Below are 23,107 nucleotides of genomic sequence, written 5' to 3' on the forward strand. Positions count from 1 at the left end.
TGTGTGTGTGTGTGTGTGTGTGTGTGTGTGTGTGTGTGTGTGTGTGTGTGTGTGTGTGTGTGTGTGTGTGTGTGTGTGTGTGTGTGTGTGTGTGTGTGTGTGTGTGTGTGTGTGTGTGTGTGTGTGTGTGTGTGTGAAGGAACACAAGAGAGAGCTGGGCCTGTTTAGCTCACTAGTCTGTATGTGTGTGTGCTTGTGTGTTGATGAGGAAACCAGAGTGTCTGTCAGTAGGAAGGAAGGAATTTGCGTTGCACTGAATGAACTCGAGATCTGTGTGCGGAGGATATTGAGTGAATGACATCTGTTTTGCAAATTAAGACACGGCGCAAGACATTCTCACACAGATATTATTTTCTAGTGTAGGAAGTTTCTCCTGGCAGAGTTTGCATTCTTTAGCTCAGACTTCAAATGTGTCACAAGCCTCTGGGTCTGCTTGGTGCAAAAAGGGAAGTTAGCCGTTTATCTCCTCAGGCTCTAAAATAATTCACATGTCAGTTACCAACAACTTTGACTCATTTATTAATAATATTTATTAAAAACAATTAAGAGTTTTTATTCATTTAAAAATCCACAAAAACAAGTGTGGTTAGCACACACATTTAATTGTTTTTTTAAAGTTCCACCCAGAAACGGTATTAAAAAGACGTTTAAAGTGTAATGTTTTAGACATTTACCTTATCCTCCCTCTCCTTTTAGTTTTAAATCACACCACTTCCTCCCCTTTCTGCCCCCACAGCTACATTTGGCGGCACTCCAGGGATTTTCAAAGCTGTCTGAGCCTCTGGAGGCTTTACTAACAATCCTGGAGGGCTGTCCAGGCAGACAGAAGGGCCGCAGCCACACCCTCGGACACCACGTCCTCTTCGAGTTCCAGACATGGATGAAGGAACTTCCTCAGGTAGACGAGCTTCATCAAACAAACGTTAAAGTAAAGAAATAATGTTCTAGACGTGGAGTTCTAGACACTTTAGCTGCTTCACCTTAGTGGTTTAGTGACCTCTCCAATCTTTTGGCAGAAAAACAACTGCAGACAGTTAAAGGTATCCCATTTAATTTAATTTAATTTCAAACCTTTATTTAACCAGGTGAATCCCATTTGAGATCATCGATCTCTTTTTCAAGGGAGACCTGCTGCAATTAGGTTCCACATGAAGACATAAAAACATAAAACAACAAAAGGACATCATACAACATAGATACATGGATTTATAATTTACATACCTAACAAAATGTAAAGGTACCAACAGTGTCAGCTTGCATAGTATCTATCCGAGCTTTAAAGACATGTAGTCGAACCAAATTGCTCAGTTTCCATTCTTTTTGCAGACTGTTCCAAGTTAGAGGAGCTGCGCATCTAAAAGCTTTCGTCCCTAAGTCAGTCCTAGCACTTGGCACATTTAACAAAACCACATCATGAGATCTCAGGCAATAGCTACCTGCAACCCTCTGTGTGATCAGAGAGCAGATGTAAGATGGGAGTTTACCCAACATGGCTTTGTAGATGAACATGTACCAGTGACTGAGCCTCCGTACAGTAAGTGAAGGCAGACCTGCCCTGGTATACAGGGTACAGTGATGAGTTAATACTTTACAGTTAGTAACTAATTTTAGTGCACTGTGATAGGAGGCATCTAACTTTTGCAGGTAATGGGCAGGTGCATTCATATAGATCAGATCACCTTAGTCCAGCACAGGTAAAAAGGTCACAGTGACTAGCCTTTTCCTAGCCTCCAGTGAGAAACAGGACTTGTTTCTGAAAAAGAAACCTAGCTTCACCCTCAGCTTTCTAAGCAGATTATCGACCTGAAGTTTAAAAGAGAGGCAATTATCAAGCCAGATACCAATGTATTTATTACAGGCAACCACTTCAATTACAATATCCAAAGTGGTCTCCGGTGTCTTTTTGGCTTTTGAAAATAGGCATTACCTTAGTTTTATCAACATTTGAAATACGCTTAAGCCCAGAGAGCTGAGTCTGAATAATATTAAAAACTGCCTGTAATTTAAAGGTGGGGTAGGTCATTTGAGAAACCAGCTCGAGTGCGCTAGAATTTGAAAATACACAGCCGGAAAAAATCTGCCACTTCCTTACAGAGCCCCTTCTCCAACACACACGAACGCGCACATGACCAATGAGGGCACAAGATAAGTTTGTGCACAGATGGAAGGCTGACAGGCAGGTAGGCCATCCAGTTATTTTAGCCGGGAAAATGATTGGTCATGCTTTTTACAGTACTACAGCTTCCACAGATGACACTTTTTTATGGATTTTTTGTCAAAGCATTTAAGATATTCATTGCTATCGGGATGTTAAGAGCATTCCATGGAATATAACAAAAAGTGTATCTCGAGCCGGTTTCTCAAACTTACCTACCCCACCTTTAACAACAGCCTCCTTAATGGAGGGACCTGCACAATACATCACGGTATCATCCACATAAAAATGTAAAATGCTCCATCCACATTTTGACCTAAACTGTTGATGTAGATGGAGAATAATAATGGACCTAAAACAGAACCTTGAGGAACACCAATAGTAATGTTTAACCACTCAGAAGACAGCCCATCAAACTGAACAGATTGGGACCTTTCAGAAAGGTAGTTCACAAACCACCCACTGCATGGCTGGATATGCCAATGCTGAGTAGCCTCTGCTTCAGGATATGATGATCGACAGTATCGAAAGCTTTGGAAAGATCAATAAACAGCTGCACAACTCTGCTTTTTGTCTAAAATATTAGACCATTCACCACTTTCATTGTCGCAGTGATGGTGCTATGTTGCTTTCTGAAAACTGACTGATGTTTACATAGGATGTCATTTTTACATAAAAACACCTTTACCTGCTCACTCACTAAGCTTTCAAGAACCTTGGCCAGAACTGATAATTTAGAGATGGGTCTATAATTATTTAATAAAGTGGCCTCCCCTCCTTTTAGTAGAGGAAGGACACAAGCTGACTTCCATACTTTTGGAATTGTGTTTGTGCTGAGGGAGAGGTTAAAAAGAGTAGTAAGAGGTGGTGCAATCAAATCTGCAGCTATCTTTTAAAAGAAAGGTTCTATGTTGTCCGGACCAGCCGGTTTCTTAGGATCTCACTTGGTTAAGGCTCCATGAACAACATCAATTGTAAAAGGAGAAAAACTGAAAGGGTTTTCCAAACCACATTTATTTCTTGATTTATAAGTAACAACAAGGATATATCTTTTCTGTGTGCACATTGTTATTAAGCTGAATATAAGAAACTTAGAATGTTAAACACTGCCATGTTTCTGGACTGGTAGAAAGCATTCATCATACTGTATAATATGTGCACATATACAAGTATTTATATCAATATATTGTGTTTACTGTAGCCATTAATGTGAAATCAAATATTTCTGAGACAAATGTAGCCCACTCCTTATTTAGCCGATTGCATTTACAGAAAACGAGCAGAAACTATTAATACTTAAACTTTGTGACTGTCCTTTTTTTCATATTGTTTATGTTTTCATTTTCAGTATAGAGGAGGAGGACATATTTTTCTCTTAATGTTTTGAGAAATTGTTTACATATATGTGGTTGATTCGTCCATCAGGTGACGCTGAGCTCACTGTCAGAGCAGCAAGCTTTGGCGCTTCAACGTCGTGCTCTGAACTTACTGATAGATACCCACGCCAGCTTTGTAGACGGCCTCATAAACATCTACCAGCTGAATTCCCTGGACCCAGCCATACTCGTACTCTACATTATGAATTTGATGTCTCTTCACTGCTACAAAGAGGTGAGCTCCCCATTTGCTGTCAACTTTAATTTTAAAAGCCAAAAAGATTTCAGACATAATAAACCACATTTTTATACTTCATTGTATTTCAGGCTGCAGTGCTTAGTGTAAAGCTGAAATTACAGAAAGATCTGAATATGGAGGAGGTGAGACAAAACATTTTTTCGCTGGAAATGACTGTCACTTTTATTCATAAGCATTGAAACCATACGCATGCTTAAGATGCATTAAATATTTTATTAAAATGGCCTCTCTACAATCTTCATCAACTTCAAAGGTGTGTAATCTACGATCTTCTTCTGCAGATGTGTGTACCACTGATCTTGCAGAATAAGTTGCCTTTGGCAGAGTCCTTCGTCACTGGCCACTATCATCTGGAACAACAGCTGGTCATACTGCTGGACTCCTGGTGCCACGCTTACTTCAGTGTGGACGAGATAAGCAGGTATGGGACATGTATGAAGGGCTTTCACTTAAACACGGAACACATTTAATGCAATTAGAGAGTCAAATGAACTAAAATCCAGAACACATTTTAAAGCACAGAGAGTATAATAAACAGAAATGATCAAACACTAATAAAATAACATGAAAGCAATTCGAAAAAAGTGTTTTTGAGTAATTTAACAGTTCAATGCCGGGGCCCGATTCAAAACCAATTTTTTATGTTTCCACTGAAGCGGCTCTGGTTCTCGGCTCCGAACATTTTTGAGTCAGGGTTTATTTTTATTTATTTATTTGTATGTATTTATTTTAATCGTTTATTCGGCAGGGACAATGCACAGTAATGAATACTTAAAACATGAAAATGTGTCAAGCGTAACAGTGCCAGATTTAGCTTTGAGCTAATTTCCATCCGCAGTCCCTCACATAACACATTTAAGAAGATTATATTTTACAAACATAGCAAAAACAAAATACATGATATGCAAAAGAGCAAGAGCAGCATACACAAGCATTTATGACATGGTAATACAATATAGCAGCAACGACATATAAAGTGCAAGAGGAGATTCCCCTTTGTTAAAGTGCATTTACGTGTTCAGGACAAGAGTAGAACTTTGTTACAAAAGCAGTTTGTGCCTAGATCGCCATACAGCTGGAACCTGACCAAACACTTATATATAAACATTGCCCAACATTAAATAATTAAATGTCTGACATATTATTTATTTTTCAACATACCTTGAACGACAACCTGTTTGCTATGATTAACAGTTTAAAAAGGGCATAGTGCTCACAAAAAACTTTTTTTTTGTTTTGTGTTTTCAAATCACCTATCAGGTGTGATCAACACATACACGAGTATCATATATCAGGCTGACATCAAATAGATCGTAGTGAAAAACACGGCAATAAAGGAGTCTGATAAATAACTAGGGGTAACGCATCTCAAGGCTTTGTAATGAATTCAATCTTAATATGAATTCCTTAAAGATAAACAGATGGCCAGTGTAAGGAAGCCAGGCATATGAGCCCACGGTGTGTTCAGGGTGCGGCTGTATGAACTCATGGTTGTGTTTCCTCAGGCGCTACCCTCGCCTCTCTCTGACCAAACACTGCATGAGCCAGATCCAGCCCAAATTGCTCGCCAAACATGTCTTCAGACTCATGGTGAAATTCAACATCGACCAAGGTGTGTGTGACTGGGCATGTGTCTAGTTGTTCATTTATTTGTGTACACGCCGCAGGCAGAAATGAAAGTGTTCTCATCTTTTCACTCAGCACTGTGTCCCAATGCTCGGCACAAGAGGAGGCTGGACTCTTTACGTTTCCTCATGTACAAAACATTCGTGGAGGTAAGTGATGCAGCAGGGCTTTGCATGTATTAATTATCACAATATATAGATAAGATAAGACTTTATTAATTATTTTATTATGATAATACCTTTTAGATGGAAGACAGACTTCCAGACCTTTATGTTTGGTTTCCAAAATACACATTTTCCCAAACTTTCTTCCATCACCTGTGTAGTTCAGTTTTGTTTCCTTAAATTAACAAACTGATATCCTCATACTATAAACGTTTCTGGATTGACTAAATGTATGTGAAAGACAAGTTGGGAAGTGGCCTATTGCGACTTCCTCAGAAGTATCGCTAAATCTCCATGAGTTAAGACAAACATAGCTGGCTCATAAACTGCTATGGAAAATGTATAGCCCATGGGTTTCTTTCATGTGATTTTAGCACAACATTCAAAACCCCCTTGTGTCTAGAAAGTATTTGTTCTTCTTTCCAGATAATTTTCTAGTTTTACTTTCACATATTCCAACTTTAATCCGGGATACATTTGTAATTCTGCATTTTTAGCCAAAACAAGCAGGTAACAAATCTCTGTGGAATCTCTGTTGATTTTTCAAAGTGAAGAATAGTAGACTCTCTAAACATGAGCAGATGGCAGCATGCGAAGCTCTCTTTCTGAATGATAACTTACAAAAGCCTGATGAGAACAAACACTAATCAATACCTAATTCACTCATGATGTCAGAACTGATGGGAAGAACCATGTTTGTTTGTTTGTAAATGTGGTTTTTATTTATTAACAGCACAATAGTGTAGATTCAATTTTTGGGTCGGCTTACCTAGTAGAATAACTGATTAATAATTAATAACACTTTTGGCTATGGCTTTTTTTCTTTTTAGAAAGGCATGACGGAGGAGATCTGGAGTGACCATGTGCAGGTTGGTGTTAATGGATATGTGGGTGGTGTAGTGGTCTAGTGCGTTGGTGTTCGGATCAAGGGGGGCATAGGTTCAAACCCCACTGCAGTCAGCATGTCGTTGTGTCCCTGAGACACTTCACCCCAAATTGCTCCTGCGGGGATTGCCCACAGTATTGCGTATGTTAGTCGCTTTGGATAAAAGCGTCTAACATGTAATGTTTGTGTAGAGATGTATATACTGTATGTTAGTATCAATAAGGTATTTATGATGTGTTTTACGTGATGACGTTTTGACTCCACTTGTGTATTATGTGTGTATACAGTACGTCGTGGCAGATGACCTTGAGCTGAGGATATCATTGGTGGAGTTGTTAGTGAGGTACTCTGATATTCAGAAAGCCGCTCAGTGGGCACTGCGATACAACATCCCCAGGAACAGACTGCCCTTTGGGGTCTGGGAGACGCTGCAGAATCTACCGCCTGATCTACAGTGAGTTGGCCAACATATGCATAAACATGTTCTATAGGCTCCAAGTAATATGCACAGGAGGCGATTAAAGATGACCAGTTTCTGCCTGTTTCTCTGCTGTCTTTCTCTGTCTCATTCTGCATCGGCTGATGTTGTGCTATTCTCTTTTCCCAAACTCCTTTGTTCACACTCTTAAATAATAATAACACACATTTGTTGCCTCTTCTCAGACATATTGGTGGTTCAGCACAAACTGAGGACTGGATACCGTCTCAGTCTCACTGTCAGAAGTTCTACCAGGTGCCGCTTACCGAAGACAAGGTTCATTTCGTGGATTCGCCTGAAGCTCTTCAGAGATGTCGAAACATTGTGCTAAAGGTACAGAGAACAAAAAAAAAAAAGGAATTGTCCATAACTAATGGGTTTCCAAATGTCACAATATCCTACAATACAACACCATGGGGATACAATGCATACGACACATTTACAATACCTATGTCCAACACTTAATTTGCTCCACATTCATCTACAGCTGTTGCTTAAAGGACCTCTATTACAGACACTACAGTTATCCCTCTCCATATATTGTCTTAGACCAGGGGTTTTCAAAGTGTGGGAAGGTGAGCCTCCCCTCAGAGAACATAAGAACAGCCGCACCCGCCTCCCAATTATTATTGCTATTATTATTAACATTGTTGTTGTTATTGCTACAATGCAGGGGTATTCAATTTCAAAGAGGTCCAGGAAGAGAAAATGTCATTAAATGCTCTGTTTTCGCTGTCCACCTTTCTCTTTTGTGAGCACGCCATTTGAAATGACTCCGACTGTTTCTCTCTTATCGTCTCGTCTCTCTGTGTGTTTGAATCTATCGTGCTGACTCACTGACTGCACCGATTTGATTGGCTGAGTAGCGTCTCCTCCTTAAAACATTAAACAATCACTTTTTTAAACCTTTTTATCTTTGTTTTAAACATATTTTAAAAACATTTTTAACATTTTCAACATCGTGGATAAATCCTTATATGCTCCCGGCAACACACTGAACGTCAACTTTGCCTCCTTATTACACTCACCCCTGCTTTAGTGGGAACAATGAGTCTGCGTCTTTGATGCGCACAGGCGGATGATGCGGGGATGCAATGTAGACGGGAATAAACGCAGATCATCCTCCGGCTGCAGCCTTGACAGGTACTTGCTTTTGATCAAAGTCAATCACACAGGTAGGTGGAGGTGAAGGGAATGAGCACTTTTACAGCCCTTTTGGTGAGGTGGGGGAACTCGGTCTCCACAAGGCGGACTGGGACTAAAAATCAGCCCTGGAATCTCACCCAGCCCACTTGAATTGTCAACGGGGGGGGGGGGGCTAGTGAACTGTAAACGGAGGGGGAGCCGCGCTGCGGGGAAACGGTGGACCTCTGTCGCCTGTCAGCGCAACTTCAATGATGCCGTTTAAAAACATACAAAATTAAGGGCGGTGCCGGCCGCCAGCGAACCGAGCCGGCCGTCAACGGCCCTTGACGACCGGCCGTTCTGTGATCCTCCAGATTCTACAGAGCACCAGTCCGCCCCAAGTGACACACGTTTTCTTCCAGACGCTGTCTCCTCTCTCACTTTAGGTAACTTCACTAAAAATCAATCCATGTTGCCGCTCGCATGAAGTTGGCTGAAGTTAACTAGCGAGATTTCACTATTTCTCGTTATTTTTTTCTGACGCTGCGCCTCCCCTGAAGCTCTCTGGCGCCCCCCTGGGGAGGCGCGCCTCACACTTTGAAAACCGCTGTCTTAGAGTGTATATATCCTTTACTTTTTGCATTAATTTAACTTGTTGCTGCAGTCTTAACCACCCCTGTCTTTGTTTACCTATGATTTCTCCAGGAGGGTGGTGTGGTAGGAGTTGACATGGAGTGGCAGCCCACCTTTGGCTGTATCTCCACTCAGAGAGTGGCCCTGATACAGCTTGCTGCTTTGGATCAGGTTTTCTTATTAGACCTTTGTGTAGCTGGATTCTGTCAACACCCTGGGACTGTTAGTTTCATCAGGAGCTTGTTCTCTAACAGGAGCATCATCAAACTGGGTAAGAAACATACTTAATTAAGGTTAAATCAATTTCATGTGAGGCATTTCTGTTTATAATTTCCATCTCTGACATTCTTCCTATTCAGGTTATGGTATGTCAGGAGATATCAAGTGTCTCCTGGCCACTTGGCAGCAGCTTTTAGAGGAGCCATTAAAGATGGAGGGGGTGCTTGATCTTCTTAAAATACACCCAAAGGTAAAATTCACATACATGTTCACAATATATTTACATGTTCTGACATAGATAGAACAACCTGTCAATCGATAAATCTAGAGACTACTCTGCAGATTCGTTGTAGCCCTACTGTATTGTTTTTACTTTATTTGTTTCAAAACAGCAAATGTGGTTGCCTATGAATTGGGTTTGTGCTTCTATTTTCTTTACTTTTTAATTAGTATAACATTAAGCATACTACAGTGTCAGGCAAGATTTTCAGCCAAGAGAAATGTGTCCCAGCAGTAGGTGTACAGAAGTATGGCGTGGGTTTTGATACTTAAGAGTGTCTGGAACTGAGTAGCCTGGTTCAGCTTAGTAAGCACCAGTGTTGGCATTGCCACTGTCCCCCATCCAACTCGGGTTAGAGGACGAGGGGATTGTAACTTTTGGTTCTGTGTTTCATTGCATGGTCATAACTCAGGTACATCCTGCAGCTGTGGCCCAGTAGTTTGCCTGAGATATATGTAGCTAAGTCTCTGAGGTGGATAGGAATGTGGAAACGGCAACAAGGGTCTGTTACCCATGAGGTCACCTCACCATCTGCTGGAGTACGCTGCATGCTGCAGGATCTGAGGAATCCAAGAAATGTTTTTGAAAATCACAGAGAAAGGAATGTCTGAGTGAAAGAGGATGTTGTAACAGGACATTAAAGCAGTAGGCATCTGCCACTAAATGGATGTTAAAAAGTGGAGTGGTCCCACTTTCAAAATGAGGTGTTCTACTGACTTTGGTGTCACATCATTGCAGCAATGATTACATAATTAGAGTATCCACCTCCTAATACAGATCAGCTCTAAAATGTAATGCAACATACTTCACCCTTCCATCAAGTTTCATCAAAATCGAGCCTTTACTGGAGTTATTTCATAATCCTGTTGACAGGAAAACATAATCACCTTGGCCGAGGTCATTCATAGATTTGCTTAACAGCTCTTTAGTCGATGAATCTGAAGTATGGACCTAACCATGTTATTCTGACTTTGAATTTCTATAATGTTGTCTACAGATCCAGCGTCAAAAGATCAACAGGCCTCAGAATGGACCCAAAGAGGTGCTGGTAGGAGAGGGCTCCTCAGAGAAAGGCCTCAGTCTGTTGGTACAACAGGTCCTCAAAAAGCCCCTGGACAAGACCGAGCAGATGTCCAACTGGGAGAAACGGCCAATGCGCATCAGCCAAATTAGATATGCAGGTACGGTATAATGCACACGCAGACAATGACAGTGAGACAGATGGTTGATGCTCTTTTCACTATAGAACAGATTATTTCGTTATCCCCTGACGAGCTGCTAACCAATACATTCACCCTTCTCCCTCTCTCTTGTTTTTTTTAACGTCCATCTAGTGGCAGATGCCTGCTGTTTGCTGGAGGTGTACTCAGTCCTATCCGGCAATCCAGATCAATTTGGGTTACCGTCGGACCTGCGCAGCATCATGTCCCGCCAATCAGAGAAGAGAGGAGACAAAAAGAAGAATGAGGAAAAGTCCTGTGACAAAGAGGTCAGGAGTCAAATCTTACAGCAATAGTTGTTTTTGATGGTTTTCAACTGATACCAAATGGCTTGAGTAGTGGATGTAAGGACAAATGAATCCTTCAACATTTCGTCTTATACAGAAAGGCTGAAATCAAGAGCGGGATATTTCATCATGAGATTGTGGAAGAATCCATTAGGTAGCTGAGCAGTTCCTGACCCTGACATGTTCATGTTTGACTCTGAATACGTTTGATATGGTCCTCCTCTCACAGTTCTGTGCAACTTCTCATGAATAAACAACCTGAGAAAAAACCAGCAGGTAACTTTAGAAGGGCCTTGTATCAGAATAGTATTTGAAATGCTTCATGTCACGCCACAACCAAAAAATAATATTTACCAGTAGACCTCTTTTTCATTCTAGATAGTTGTTCTGTGTGAGTGGCAGAGTGTTTGAGGCATCAGCTGCAAAGGCGTCTGCTTCACATCAAATGCAATGGAACTAGATGGTACTTGGCTTGTGGTGCCAAAAATCAGTTTAAAAACCTCATCATCCATGTCTCCTTCCATAAATCATGACCCTAAGCAGATGCACACTTTATTCTATGCGGTGGTATGGTTGGCGGATGTAGTTTAGTAAAATTAATTGTTTCTTTGAGAACATTTTAGCACCAATATCAGTTGATCATCTTGAGTAATTGGGTCATCATTTCTGACACTGAGAGCAACACAAACAGAGTGCCATGGAGTTCCATTATTGAGCAGGCAGTCAACTCTACGGGCCATAATTCAAAGACTCAGCAACTCACACCAAAGTCAACAGAGTTATGTTTGATGTTTGTTTAACTTCACAAACTGCAATGAGTTGGATCAAACCCACTTAAAGAACAAACTGAAAAACCTAGATGTGAGCGTCTAACCTACATGGGGAGATAATGTGTTTGACCGAGAAACTTCAGCAGCTCCTCGCAGCTCCAGGGGTGCGTTTGTAAAGCTCTCCCTGTGCTTTGACCTCCCTGCACTGCGGTGCAAGTGAAAAGAAAATCCCCCTGTGGGGATCAGTTAAGTATCACATTATTGTCTCTGTCCATTTAGGAATGTCAGGGGGCTCAAAGGGTCAGCCCCCCTCGCTCCGACAGAGAGAAAGGCCTCCTGTGTGGCGAGAAGCCTTCTGAAGACGCCCCCCCTCTGCCCCCCCAGCACTTGCGGGTGGTGTGTGACAACATGCTGCAGGGACTCGGGAGATACCTGCGCTGCCTGGGAGTCGATGTGATCATGTTGGAGAACACTGATGATCACAGAGTGGCAGCAAAGGTTAGTTAGACGTCCCAGCTTAAGACACCTACCTTTTTATACTCATTCAACTAGATTGATCCTAAATTAAATATTTATTTTAAACTTCTGCTGAGGTTTACGAAAGGAAGCTTTGAATGTCTGTCATATTTTATGATGTCATCACCCTAAAAATACAAAAATGTAATTTATGTTGCTGTTAAGTTGCTTAAGGGCCGCCTTGTTAATACAGGTATGTTCCCCCCTAATGTGCGAGCAAACTGTTTTTAGAGCGCAGAAATAAAAGTGAAGTTTTTGAAGCACGAAGCGCTGATGGATCGATCGATAAATCATGCAAATATTGGAAATTGTTATATCATTGCCATTTTGTTTTTGATAAGTTTCATCTTTTGGATAACCTAGAATAAAATGAGTGTATATATTTGTTGTTTATGTTCTAATGTGTATTTGTTGTGTGTCAGTTAGCACAAGCTGAAGGCCGATTCATTCTTACGTGTGGACAACCGTATCAAACTGTGAGTACTTACTAATATCAACAAATCTGAAGTCTACAAACTGATGATGAACATGTTTATGTATGTTCCTTGTTTGCTTACACACTGCCTTTGTCTCCCCTCTTAGCTGCGGTCCCAGGTAGGAGAAGGTCGCTGTCTGTCCCTGGACTGTGCCGAAAAGGCCCGAGACCAGGCCGCTCGAGTCCTCCGACACTTCAATGTGCAGCTCAAGCACTGCGACATCTTCAGCCGCTGCCAGGTAAGGAAACTCACGCTGTTTCTCAATGTATTTATTAAATGAACTGTGTATAGTCTTTCGCATATAGTGGTCCATTCCTTATTATTTCCTGAAATTCAATTTTAAATTCCCAATATGTATCACCTTATTTACAGTATTGAATACATCACAATATATTGAAGTAATCCAAGTATCATAACATGCATCCTACTGACTTCTTTTTGCCCTGCTTTACTTTCAATGAGAAAGAGGAAAAGGTTCGCGTTTCTATATCAGGAAGTAGAACTACTAATATGAAAACCCATGCAATATTTCTGTGGTTATAAGAAAGAGCCGACGTTGAGAAAGGGGAAGTATTAAACATATAATACAAGGAAATGGAGAAGTGGGGCATTAGAATACCAATAATAACTTAACTTTTCTGAGAAGATGGTGTTAATGACTAAGATGGTGGCTAAGAGAAGGAAATGTACTGAAAGAATAAGATAATCGGCTGCACCTTCATGTGAAAGGTGCCCTGTTGAGGTATTCTGGGTATGTTCAGACCCCAGGGCTGACCCAGGAGACACTGAAAGGGATAGCGTATCCCATATGGCCTTAATTGCCTCGGGCGTCCCAGGGGAGAGTTGAAGGAGAGATGAGCGGAGAGATGTCTGGGTTACCGTGTGAGCATTATATTTCTAGTCTGGGTATTTGAGCCATATTTGAGTCAAAGGAAAAACATCTTCATTTTTGTTTTAAACAGTCAATATCGAATTAGTCTAATCGTGGTTAGATTTTTTTATTCTTTTCCGTCCTATCACCAACTTGTCTTGGTCGATGGAAAAAAGGGTTGTTGACAAAATTAAACTGGATAAAAACCTTTCAGTGTTATAATCTTCTTTCCTCAGAAACAGAACATAAACATTGTCTACAGACACACACACACACAAAGGTGCACTGCACTGCGTAATTCTAATCTGATGTGATCATGTTTGTGGCGCCGGGGAAATATGTTTGTTAGTCAGTTTGTTGCAACCGATCATTGTTGTACCTGACCTGTAGATATCTCCATGGGTGGCTGTTTGGGGAATTCTGTGTTTGTGTTTGTGTGTCTCTAGTGGAGGTTGAGATTTAGGGGGGGGGGGCTGGCTGGCTATCTGTAGGATAGTTTCTAAACTTGGGTGTTCTGGCATGCTCCTGGTAGGGGGCCTTAAATGTGTCAAGATACACCACTGGGTACATTTGTCTCACAGCCAAGATGTAAAAAACCTGGACCACCTTGATGCTACCTCCTGTCCTGATAATAAGATGATGACACACACACACACACACACACACACACACACACACACACACACACACACACACACACACACACACACACACACCCCATTTACACGCATACGAAAAGCAAACGAACCGAATGCGATATCAAAAAAGTATTCACACGAGAGCGCTCAGGAGCGCTGGAGACGCTGTAGTACATATGCCGGGCCTGTACGTGGCGCTGTACTTTCGCCACAAAATACACCAAAAGCAGCGAAGAAGACCCCCGATCATGGTTGCCATGGTTGCCCTTCTGTTTATGCCCCGCGGTGGCATAAAGTGTAGTTCAACTGTTCATGCAATCCTCCATGTCCACTTGTTGCTGATGGTTGTGGTAGAGGAGCTGTAGAGTTTGCACTAACATCTGTAGAATGGTCAGTAGCTACTGACCATGCTACAGCAGTGAGCAGCAGAGGTGGGGAGAGGTGGGGCTATGGCTTCATCGTTATCAGGAAATGATCGTATAGGGCGTACACACGGAGCCGTTAAGCCCGTCAGAGCGTTCGGTTTGCAGATCTATCCACCTTGGGACCCGTTAGCGTTTGCGGGGTCTGTTTCCGCGTTTCCGTTATGGCCTCGTGTGAACAAACAGGCTCTACGAAAGAAAAAAAGTAGCGGATACAACCGTTTGTGTTCTCGTGTAAACAGCACATCACTCTGGCCAAATGGTCATCACCTACCTTTCCCATGTATTTGTCACTCCTGATGCCACTTCCAGGCAGAGTCACTTTGATATATTATGGCCAAATGTGACTTTAGTGTTAAACGGCTCCAGTCACAGCTCGGTGCCTCAGATCTCCCCTTCACATCAGACGAGAAACTTGAGAAAAGTTTTGCCCTAGCATGTGGATAAACTTTTATGACTTATTTGGGATGGGTAACTTAGGGCAACATTTTTGGCCCCCCATCATTTTGTTTAATTGCAGTTTTAAAACATTTTTATCAAGGCCCTTCAATACAAAGTCAACAAGTTACTATATCAAATAATCGTGACCATTTCGATCAATAAAGAACACAAATAATTGTGATTCTAATTAATGCAAAATCGAGCAGCCCTATCTCTTCTCACTCTCTCTCTTTCTGTGTGTGTGTGTGTCACCCTGGGGGCTGCTCTCTGTGGCCCACCCAGGCGAAGTTAACCCCTTTGTTATCTGATTGTAAAGCTCTCTGATTAGCAATGGCTGGGTTAGTTTCTCTCTCTTTGTCTCTCTGTGTTTCTCCCTCATGCACATACACCACTGATCAATGTCATGAGGAGGGAGAAGTAACACACAAAAAAAAGACAGAGGAGATTAACTGCAGACTTGTGTGTGTTAAGATTGTGCAGGGAAAGGGTTAATGTTGGTATCTGTGTATCAATAGGCCCAACACAGATTTTGGAGGCATAGGAATGTGTGTCCACTATGGAGACCCCAAATGGAGAGAGGGACAGAAAAGGGCCTCCTGTGTAACTGTCTGCATACTTGCCTGTACTTGCTTACGATGCAAGGGTTAAAATGAAAAAGAAAAATGTATGTTTCAATCCCTATTCATGTTGTCGGATGGATTTATCTACAATCTGTTTATTATTAGTATGGCTCTGAGAGAACTTGACTCTCAGCTGAGCGTTTTTATTTATTATTATGTCATCACTCAGTGATGCAAATTAGTCGCTTTTCGGCGCCTCCCGCTTTTTTAACGCTGCTTTGGGTGACTTGTGTAATTCGTGGAGAACCGAAGAGTTTTCGTTTGGGGGGGGTGGGGGTCCGTCCGTTAGTCGGTCCGTTAGTCCGTTCGACTGACGGACAACTTCTCACTTCAAAAAAGAAGAAGAAATCTAGATCGCAAAATAATTAAACAAGCGAGTGCCTGTTTTTCCTGGCCAATGACAGGTTCCTTGAACACAACACGAGCGTAACGTGTCTTCACGTGGTTATGTCTCGTCTGAAAGGAGTGTAGACTAGACTAGAGTGCTTACGGAGAGCACCGGAACGCCGCTCCAGCTCTTCAAATATTGCAGTACCCATAAGGAGCCGTACACATGCCGCAGTGTTTGCGTGGCTGTGTCTTTAGTTGTAAGCACAGTGGCGATCTGTTGTTATTAGCATCTGGTTAGCTAGCTATGCTAACACATTTAAAGAGCTTTTCTACAACCAGGTGGAAGAGAGCTCTCTCCTGAGAGGCTCAAATAACCTCAGCTCAGTGAGGTTAAGGAACACCTTGATATGATCCTTATAGTTATTAATGAGACATTAGAGACTAAAAAACTGGTATAAAATACTATATGGCAGTAACAAAAAAGTTGTTAAAAATAACAAGAATAGAGTTTAAAAGGGGAGTGATTTGTAAAATATCCCAAAAGAAAAATCTGCTTACAGTTCTTTTACAAATGGGTTTTGAAATATGTATCCATAGATCTCCTCATGTTGCTCTCAAAGTGCACCAGATTGATGCTTTTAACTTCAATATTTAAAAAAAAATCTTCCCGGACCCACCTAGAGAAGGTTAGGTCCCCCCCACTTAAATCATGTTCACATGGATACTAAATACATTTGCACACATCTTGTGTCCATATCTTTCTGTTTTGGTGGTCATGCCACACCGTGCACATGCATGCATGCATATCTTACCATGCGCGAGTCATGGTAAGATATCTGGATTTAAGAGGTTGCTTTTTCTTTGCACAGCATGAAAGAAAGGCCAAATGAATTGGCTGGGATTTTACTTTTTTTAAGCAGAGGTTGAGTTCAATCATTTGTACGGACCTCGGAGGATGTTGTAAAAATTGAAAGGAAAAAGGTTCCCCACCCCTGCTGTAAATAATAATAAAAACCCTTGATTAACATCTCTGTCTCCTATTTATCTGAATATATTATAAAGAATAGCCAGTTAATTGAAGGATTATAGCACAGGCCTTTGTCAGATGGTATATTACACTGTTTTTTTCCTGCTTCGAATAGTTCTCTCTTTTTTCACCATACCTGTGTTTGCATCACTGATCACTCTATTACTGTTACTTTATTTTATTATTATTTATGTTTACTACCTTGAAAAGGATGCATGGGATGGTTAAATAAAAGTAAACCCGAGAGTTTCCTGGCCAAAATGATTCTGCCGGAAATTGCACAAATCATGTTATCTTATATTTTGTAAAGAAAAATATACTTTAATGGGACAAACAGCTTTTTTAACAACCTCTTTAGTAAAATCAAACTATCAAATTATACTCGAATATATAAAACATACATAAAAAAAAAAATGGCAATGGCAACGTTGTGCGACTCCGCTCTTTTCCGATTCGTGATAGAATCTTATATTATCCATACTTGAAAAAAGTATTTACTGTAAAAGAGGAAGAATCTTACTCACTTTAAAGACACTTCTGCCTACAGTAAAACTGGATTCTGTATTTCCCAGCGTTGACATGTGTCACGGTGTTAAACCTCTGTCTTCAGTCCTTACATTTCATCTTTGTGGATTCCTGCACCGGGTTGGGTATGAGGGTGGAGTTGGCTATTGGTCCATGACAGTTTCCTTATTCAGCTCTATCCTATCCCTACCACTAATGCCTGCTGGCCTCTATACTTTCCATGAAAACACACACAAACACACACACTACCGTTGGGCTATGCAGTTCCATCAGATGTCCCGTACTGGCCTTTTATAGACATGTTGGGATAGCAGAGATATCCTGAGAGATAGACATTAAGCCAGCCACACACACACACACACACACACACACACACACACACACACACACACACACACACACACACACACACACACACACACACACACACACACACACAACAGTGAACTTACCGGTATAAAACATACAGACACCATCATACACACACTGTCACCTCAGCACCTTAAAACACACACACTCAGAATCAGTACTAGACGCTATTGCAGCAGAAAATCGCTGGTTCCCACGCACCAGACTACTGGGGAAGTGAAAACAAGAGCAACAGGAACCGCCACACCGTGAGAGGGAGGGGTGCGAGAGATGGAGGGAGGGGGGGGGGCGGCGGTTAGGGAGAGGAAAAGGGGGGGGGGGAGAGGGAGGGAGGAAGAGAAGTGAGGACAGAGGTGATGGTAAAAGGGCAGACTGAGAAAGGGAATTAAATGAGAAGAAGTTCAGGAGAAAGACAAAAATAACGTGGAGTCATTGAGACGTGTTTACGAAGAGATTGTGTGAGGAAGTCAGACATAATCGGTGTGTGTGTGTGTGTGTGAGAGAGGAAGTCAGACTGTGTGTATGTGTGTGTGTGTGTGTGTGTGTGTGCGCGTAAGTGAGATGAGTGTTTGTTGAGTGAGGAAGAGAGAGTGTCTGAGAAAGGTGGCATTGAAGGAAGAGGAGGGGGTGAAGAAGGGCGAGGCGATAGAAAGACTAGTTGTCCATCCTTTGATCTACAAAGAGGGCCGCGGGCTGAGAGACGGGAGGAATGTGAGAGGTTGAGACACGTTTAAAGTTACCCTGCGGTGGAGCTGTGTGCATGTGAGCAGTGTTGGAAAGTAACTAAGTATTTTTTTCAACCTGTTTTATGTCTTATCCTCAGCACGACTATTTCCATTTTGTGCCATGTTCAACTTCTATCTTACTACATAGGTACCGTAATTTTCGGACTATAAGGCGCACCTGAATATAAGCCGCAGCAGCTAAGTTGAATGATGTGTACATATATAAGCCGCACTGGACTATAAGCCGCAGGTGTTTTAATGTTTAATTACCATAAGGGTTCGTGCACAGAGGGGATTGTCGGGAAAGAGATGGCTGTTTGAGGAAGCTCCCATTTATTAACATTTCAACAAACAAGTTGCATATTTGCATAACGTATTTAAGTGTTAGCATTTAGTGCAATAGTAGCTACAGAACATGTGCTGTGCTGTGTAAACTGTACTGTATCACATAGCGTTTCAGACACACAAACTTTTCAACTTTCAAACTTAAACGGTGCGCTCCCAGCGCACGTATCGGCAGTGATCTACAGCAGTGGTTTTCAACCAGTGGTACGGGGACAAACTGTCTAGCTCTCGTAATGTCTGTCTGTCTTGCTCTCGTTCTGTCCCTCGTACCACTCTCGGTTCCACTTTCACTTTTGCGCGCTACCTGTCTCACTCTTTTCCGGCCTCCAGCTTTTCCTGCTGGAGCCCGCCGCTTAAAGGTGGGGGTCCGCGGACCGGCCATAGAGCCCATAGAGTTAAAGGTGGTGGACTGTAACCTGTAAAATCCATAGATTTAGGAGGTCCCCTAGTGGCCGTTAGCTGTAAAAATCCATAGATTAGCCGCACCGTTATATAAGGAGCAGCGTCGAAAAATTGGGGAAAAGGTGCGGCTTATAGTCCGAAAATTACGGTAATAATGCACATTTTATTTCACTTTAATTTTTGAAAGCTTTAGTTATATGACAAAGTTGCACACTCAATTAATTTGCTCAACGGACATTGAAATGAATCGGCATTATTGCATTTTTTTTATCCCAATTGATTGAATTATATTAGCTTGTCAAGTGTAATTATGTGCTGCTTCCCTTTGTAGTTAATACTTTTATATACACATTTATATTATGAGGTTTTAATTGATAACTTTAGTAAAAAGGTTACATTTCAGATTTTGATTTAATTCAATAACCTCAAATACCTTTCCCATATCAAGAACTTTACATACTTTGATTCTTTTTTGATGCTAAATGTATTGATCTTTCACTTTCGTAAGACTTCGTATTTATTTATACACTGTGGAATTACTACCTTTTACCAAAATAGAAGTTCTAAATACTTTCATCACTGCGTGTGATTGATAAAGTCTGTATCAGGATGTACGTATTTGTTCAAATGCAGTGGAAAACAGAAGACATTATTTGTAATCCTCACCCCTTGATTCATATTTGTTTTGTTTAAATGCACACAGCATTTGTCGGTAACTACAAATACGCAGAGATTCACTCTTTGCTCACACGCAAGCTGTGAAACGACTTTGAGCTCTGCGGCTTCGTCTGCATCTGTGTGCCGTCTGTACTGTTAGTCGTGGGGACAAAATAGGTTTTATGTGGCCCGCCATTTTCCCACTCTCCGTCCCCTCTCCGGAGAAGGGGGGGAAGAGGACTGGGGAGGGGGGCATTCCATCGGCACGCCAAGACATTCCGAGGGAAACCATCCCAAATATTTCCCACTGTGTGTGGCGAGGGGCTCTGCGTCTCCTGTTACACACATACGGTTTGAGAAAGTGCTAAGAGGGAATACACACACACCCATGATAAAGTGTTGCTCACACACACCGTCACTATGAAGGAAGACAGTTAGTGGGTGCAGTTATGAGTGAGAGATGGGCAGCATGCTTGTCTTGTCTGTTTTCCTGTCTGTCTGCAGGCGAGCCAAATCTTTAAGGGCCATTGTAATTGTTGTGTCACTCCAGCGTGAGTTAATGAATGAGCGCGCTTTAAGACATGACCACAAATATTTAGCTTTCACTTTGCTGTTCTGGGGCGTCACATTTCTGTGGAGATGACTTCTTTACAGGAATGAGATGTTGACACATGGAGTGATCGCTCAACAGAAATATGAAAGCTTTCCTGTGAGCTTCACTGGAATTCATAAACAACTCATTTATAGGGAAAAAACTGTGGCTCACACTAATGAAGAAGTCTTATGCAAGTGGAACTGTCACTAATGGCACATTTCCACTGCAGCGGGGTAGCCTCGTTTTTAAGCGTCCCTAAGCGTCCTCGGGCTGCCTCGCTGGCCGTCCGAGGCCGTGGCGCATTTCCATTACAGTCTAGGACCTGGGGTAGCAACGCAGTGTAGGCGGGGACATCTGTGCAGAGACATCCTGGAACACTTTCACATTTCGAGTTGTTCCGTCGAGCTCCCGCTGGATTTTATCATCCCCAATGAGATGTAGGAACGTCGTCACCTCCTCGGTCGAACACGGTGTGCTTTTCTTTGACGTTGCCATTTTTGTAGCTCCACCGTTTACAAAAATGCTGTGTATAAAAATGCTGCAAGCTTGCTTCTAGATATATATGCGACGCTAGGGATAATCTCGCGCGCGATCTTGTGACGATTCTCTCTGACCAATCAGCAGTCGAGAGTGTTGACGTCACTAGTTCAGCCCTGGCCCTGGCCTGATGGAACCACGATTTTATGGAGCCCGGAAAAAGTACACGCTAGCCGGTGCTACGCTATATGGAAAGGCCACCAAAAACTGGCCTGGCCGCTTGAGGACGATTTTAAGGACGCTTAAACGGGGCCGCTGCAGTGGAAATGCGCCATAAGATGAAACGCAGTGCCGTGTGTATTGGTTTTGGACTATTAGGCTTAATCGCAATCTGTGTCGCATTATAGCATAATGATACTGCAAAAGCACATACTCTAAGAATCATAGAATATATATTTATGTTAAAATCACTCAAATGTGTTACAGGAGATCTTAGTCCCAGCTTTCTTTGTAGAGGTATGTTATCATAAGATCATTTCCTCAGGATATAATTTAGCTGAAATGCCATAAATAATGACGAGTCTGGAGCAAAACATTTGAAAATGATTTTAAACAATTACTGCACAGTTTGTACATAGTATTGCCATAATGATCGTCGGGTTAATCCCTGGCTTAATTTTAAAGTGTGTCCAAAAACTACTTTTCCCTCAGTGTGAATGTGTTTGGGAACAAATGCTGACATGTTGTGTAAAGGTGCTATATAAATGCCAGTCAAATCAATGTAGCTTCTTGACTGATCTGCAAGTTCATAAGATAAGGATAAGTCAGGAGCGCATACACAATCAATGTCTCTCGCTCAAACACACACTTGTTACGCTTGTTACTCTAATTTCACCATTTTTCCATTGAATTATCTAAATAGAAAAGCTTGGTGAAAGCAGCCACACTAGCAGAACTTCCCGTAGCTCTTTCAAACACAGCGTAGCACACGCACGCAGACTTCTGACAATAAATCAAGAGACATGTTCTCGGCATCTCTCTGTCACTGTCTTGCTTTGTAACAAATATGGTCTCACAAGAGCTGAAACGGAAGAACCTGCAGAACAGCAGAAAGGTCTACTGCCAAGAATTTTTTTTTTCAAAATTGGGATTAATAAAGTACATCTTATCTTATATTTGTCCATGTTTTTCTAAGCTGGGCGAAATGCAACTAATTCACATTTATATTTATTACCACATTTGAACGATTGGTTGTAATATTATAAAATATACTTATTGTCGAACCCAATAATTATGCAGAATGATTGCTGTCAGCTCAAATAATGGCATCAGGCGATTATGTTTTAGTGACGGGCCTATTCGGAAGGGGAAAGCTTACTCTGCATTTTAAGGAGCTTAAAAAAATCCCAATTCAGCTAAAAGTAAAGATAATTTGTTTTTGAGCTACACTAAATTGCTACAACTTACACTTACTCTGATGTGGTGAATAATTGTTGCAATTGTGAGAAGCAGTAAGCAGTTTTTTTTTAAGTGGTGTGAAAATCCCAACTGTGTGCATGTAACCTGTGAGACGTGTCTTCTTTAGTGTCCCTGACTCTTTCTGGAGTTGATTCTCATGTCTGTCTGAGCAGACACAATAGCAGCTACACACACACACACACACACACACACACACACACACACACACACACACACACACACACACACACACACACACACACACACACACACACACACACACACACACACACACACACACACACACACACACACACACACACACACACACACACACACACACACACACACACACACACACACACACACACACACACACACACACACACACACACACACACGGATAAGTACAGAAGAAGATGAGCCATCACTCACCGAGTGTCTGTTCTTTAAAAGAGATCATGCCTGCCTTTTTCCCACAGTCTAGTTGGCCCCAGGAAAGCATAGCAACCCAATGACACCTGTATTTGCCTGTGCATGCATGATGCGTATCTGCAAGTGTGGGTACATATTTGTGTGTGATTTTTATAGTTACTCCGAACCTTGAGGATTCACTTAGCATTTAGAGGGACGGATGAATGCATTTATGTTGTTTTTGTAAGACATTTAATTATAGATCTGGGAATCATTCACGTGGTAATCATTTCATAAGAAGCCGGAGCTCTGCTGCCTCCA

General features: G+C 41.8%; 1 protein-coding gene across 3 annotated transcripts in view; it reads left to right on the top strand.

The window, feature by feature from the left end:
• Positions 1-23,107, top strand: part of exd3 (exonuclease 3'-5' domain containing 3) — a 51,720-nt gene that overhangs the window by 6,007 nt on the left and 22,606 nt on the right. For all 3 annotated transcript variants that reach the window (XM_079659860.1, XM_079659858.1, XM_079659859.1), the window contains exons 4-19: positions 737-898; positions 3,581-3,766; positions 3,859-3,912; positions 4,072-4,211; positions 5,296-5,402; positions 5,492-5,565; positions 6,411-6,449; positions 6,754-6,920; positions 7,130-7,277; positions 8,775-8,973; positions 9,062-9,171; positions 10,199-10,382; positions 10,536-10,690; positions 11,758-11,976; positions 12,417-12,470; positions 12,577-12,708. In XM_079659860.1, coding sequence (XP_079515986.1) covers positions 737-898; positions 3,581-3,766; positions 3,859-3,912; positions 4,072-4,211; positions 5,296-5,402; positions 5,492-5,565; positions 6,411-6,449; positions 6,754-6,920; positions 7,130-7,277; positions 8,775-8,973; positions 9,062-9,171; positions 10,199-10,382; positions 10,536-10,690; positions 11,758-11,976; positions 12,417-12,470; positions 12,577-12,708 — 2,130 coding nt within the window. The remainder of the gene's footprint in view (positions 1-736; positions 899-3,580; positions 3,767-3,858; positions 3,913-4,071; positions 4,212-5,295; positions 5,403-5,491; positions 5,566-6,410; positions 6,450-6,753; positions 6,921-7,129; positions 7,278-8,774; positions 8,974-9,061; positions 9,172-10,198; positions 10,383-10,535; positions 10,691-11,757; positions 11,977-12,416; positions 12,471-12,576; positions 12,709-23,107) is intronic.

This window comes from Notothenia rossii (genome assembly GCF_949606895.1).
Source record: "Notothenia rossii genome assembly, chromosome: 11".
NCBI lineage: Eukaryota > Metazoa > Chordata > Actinopteri > Perciformes > Nototheniidae > Notothenia > Notothenia rossii.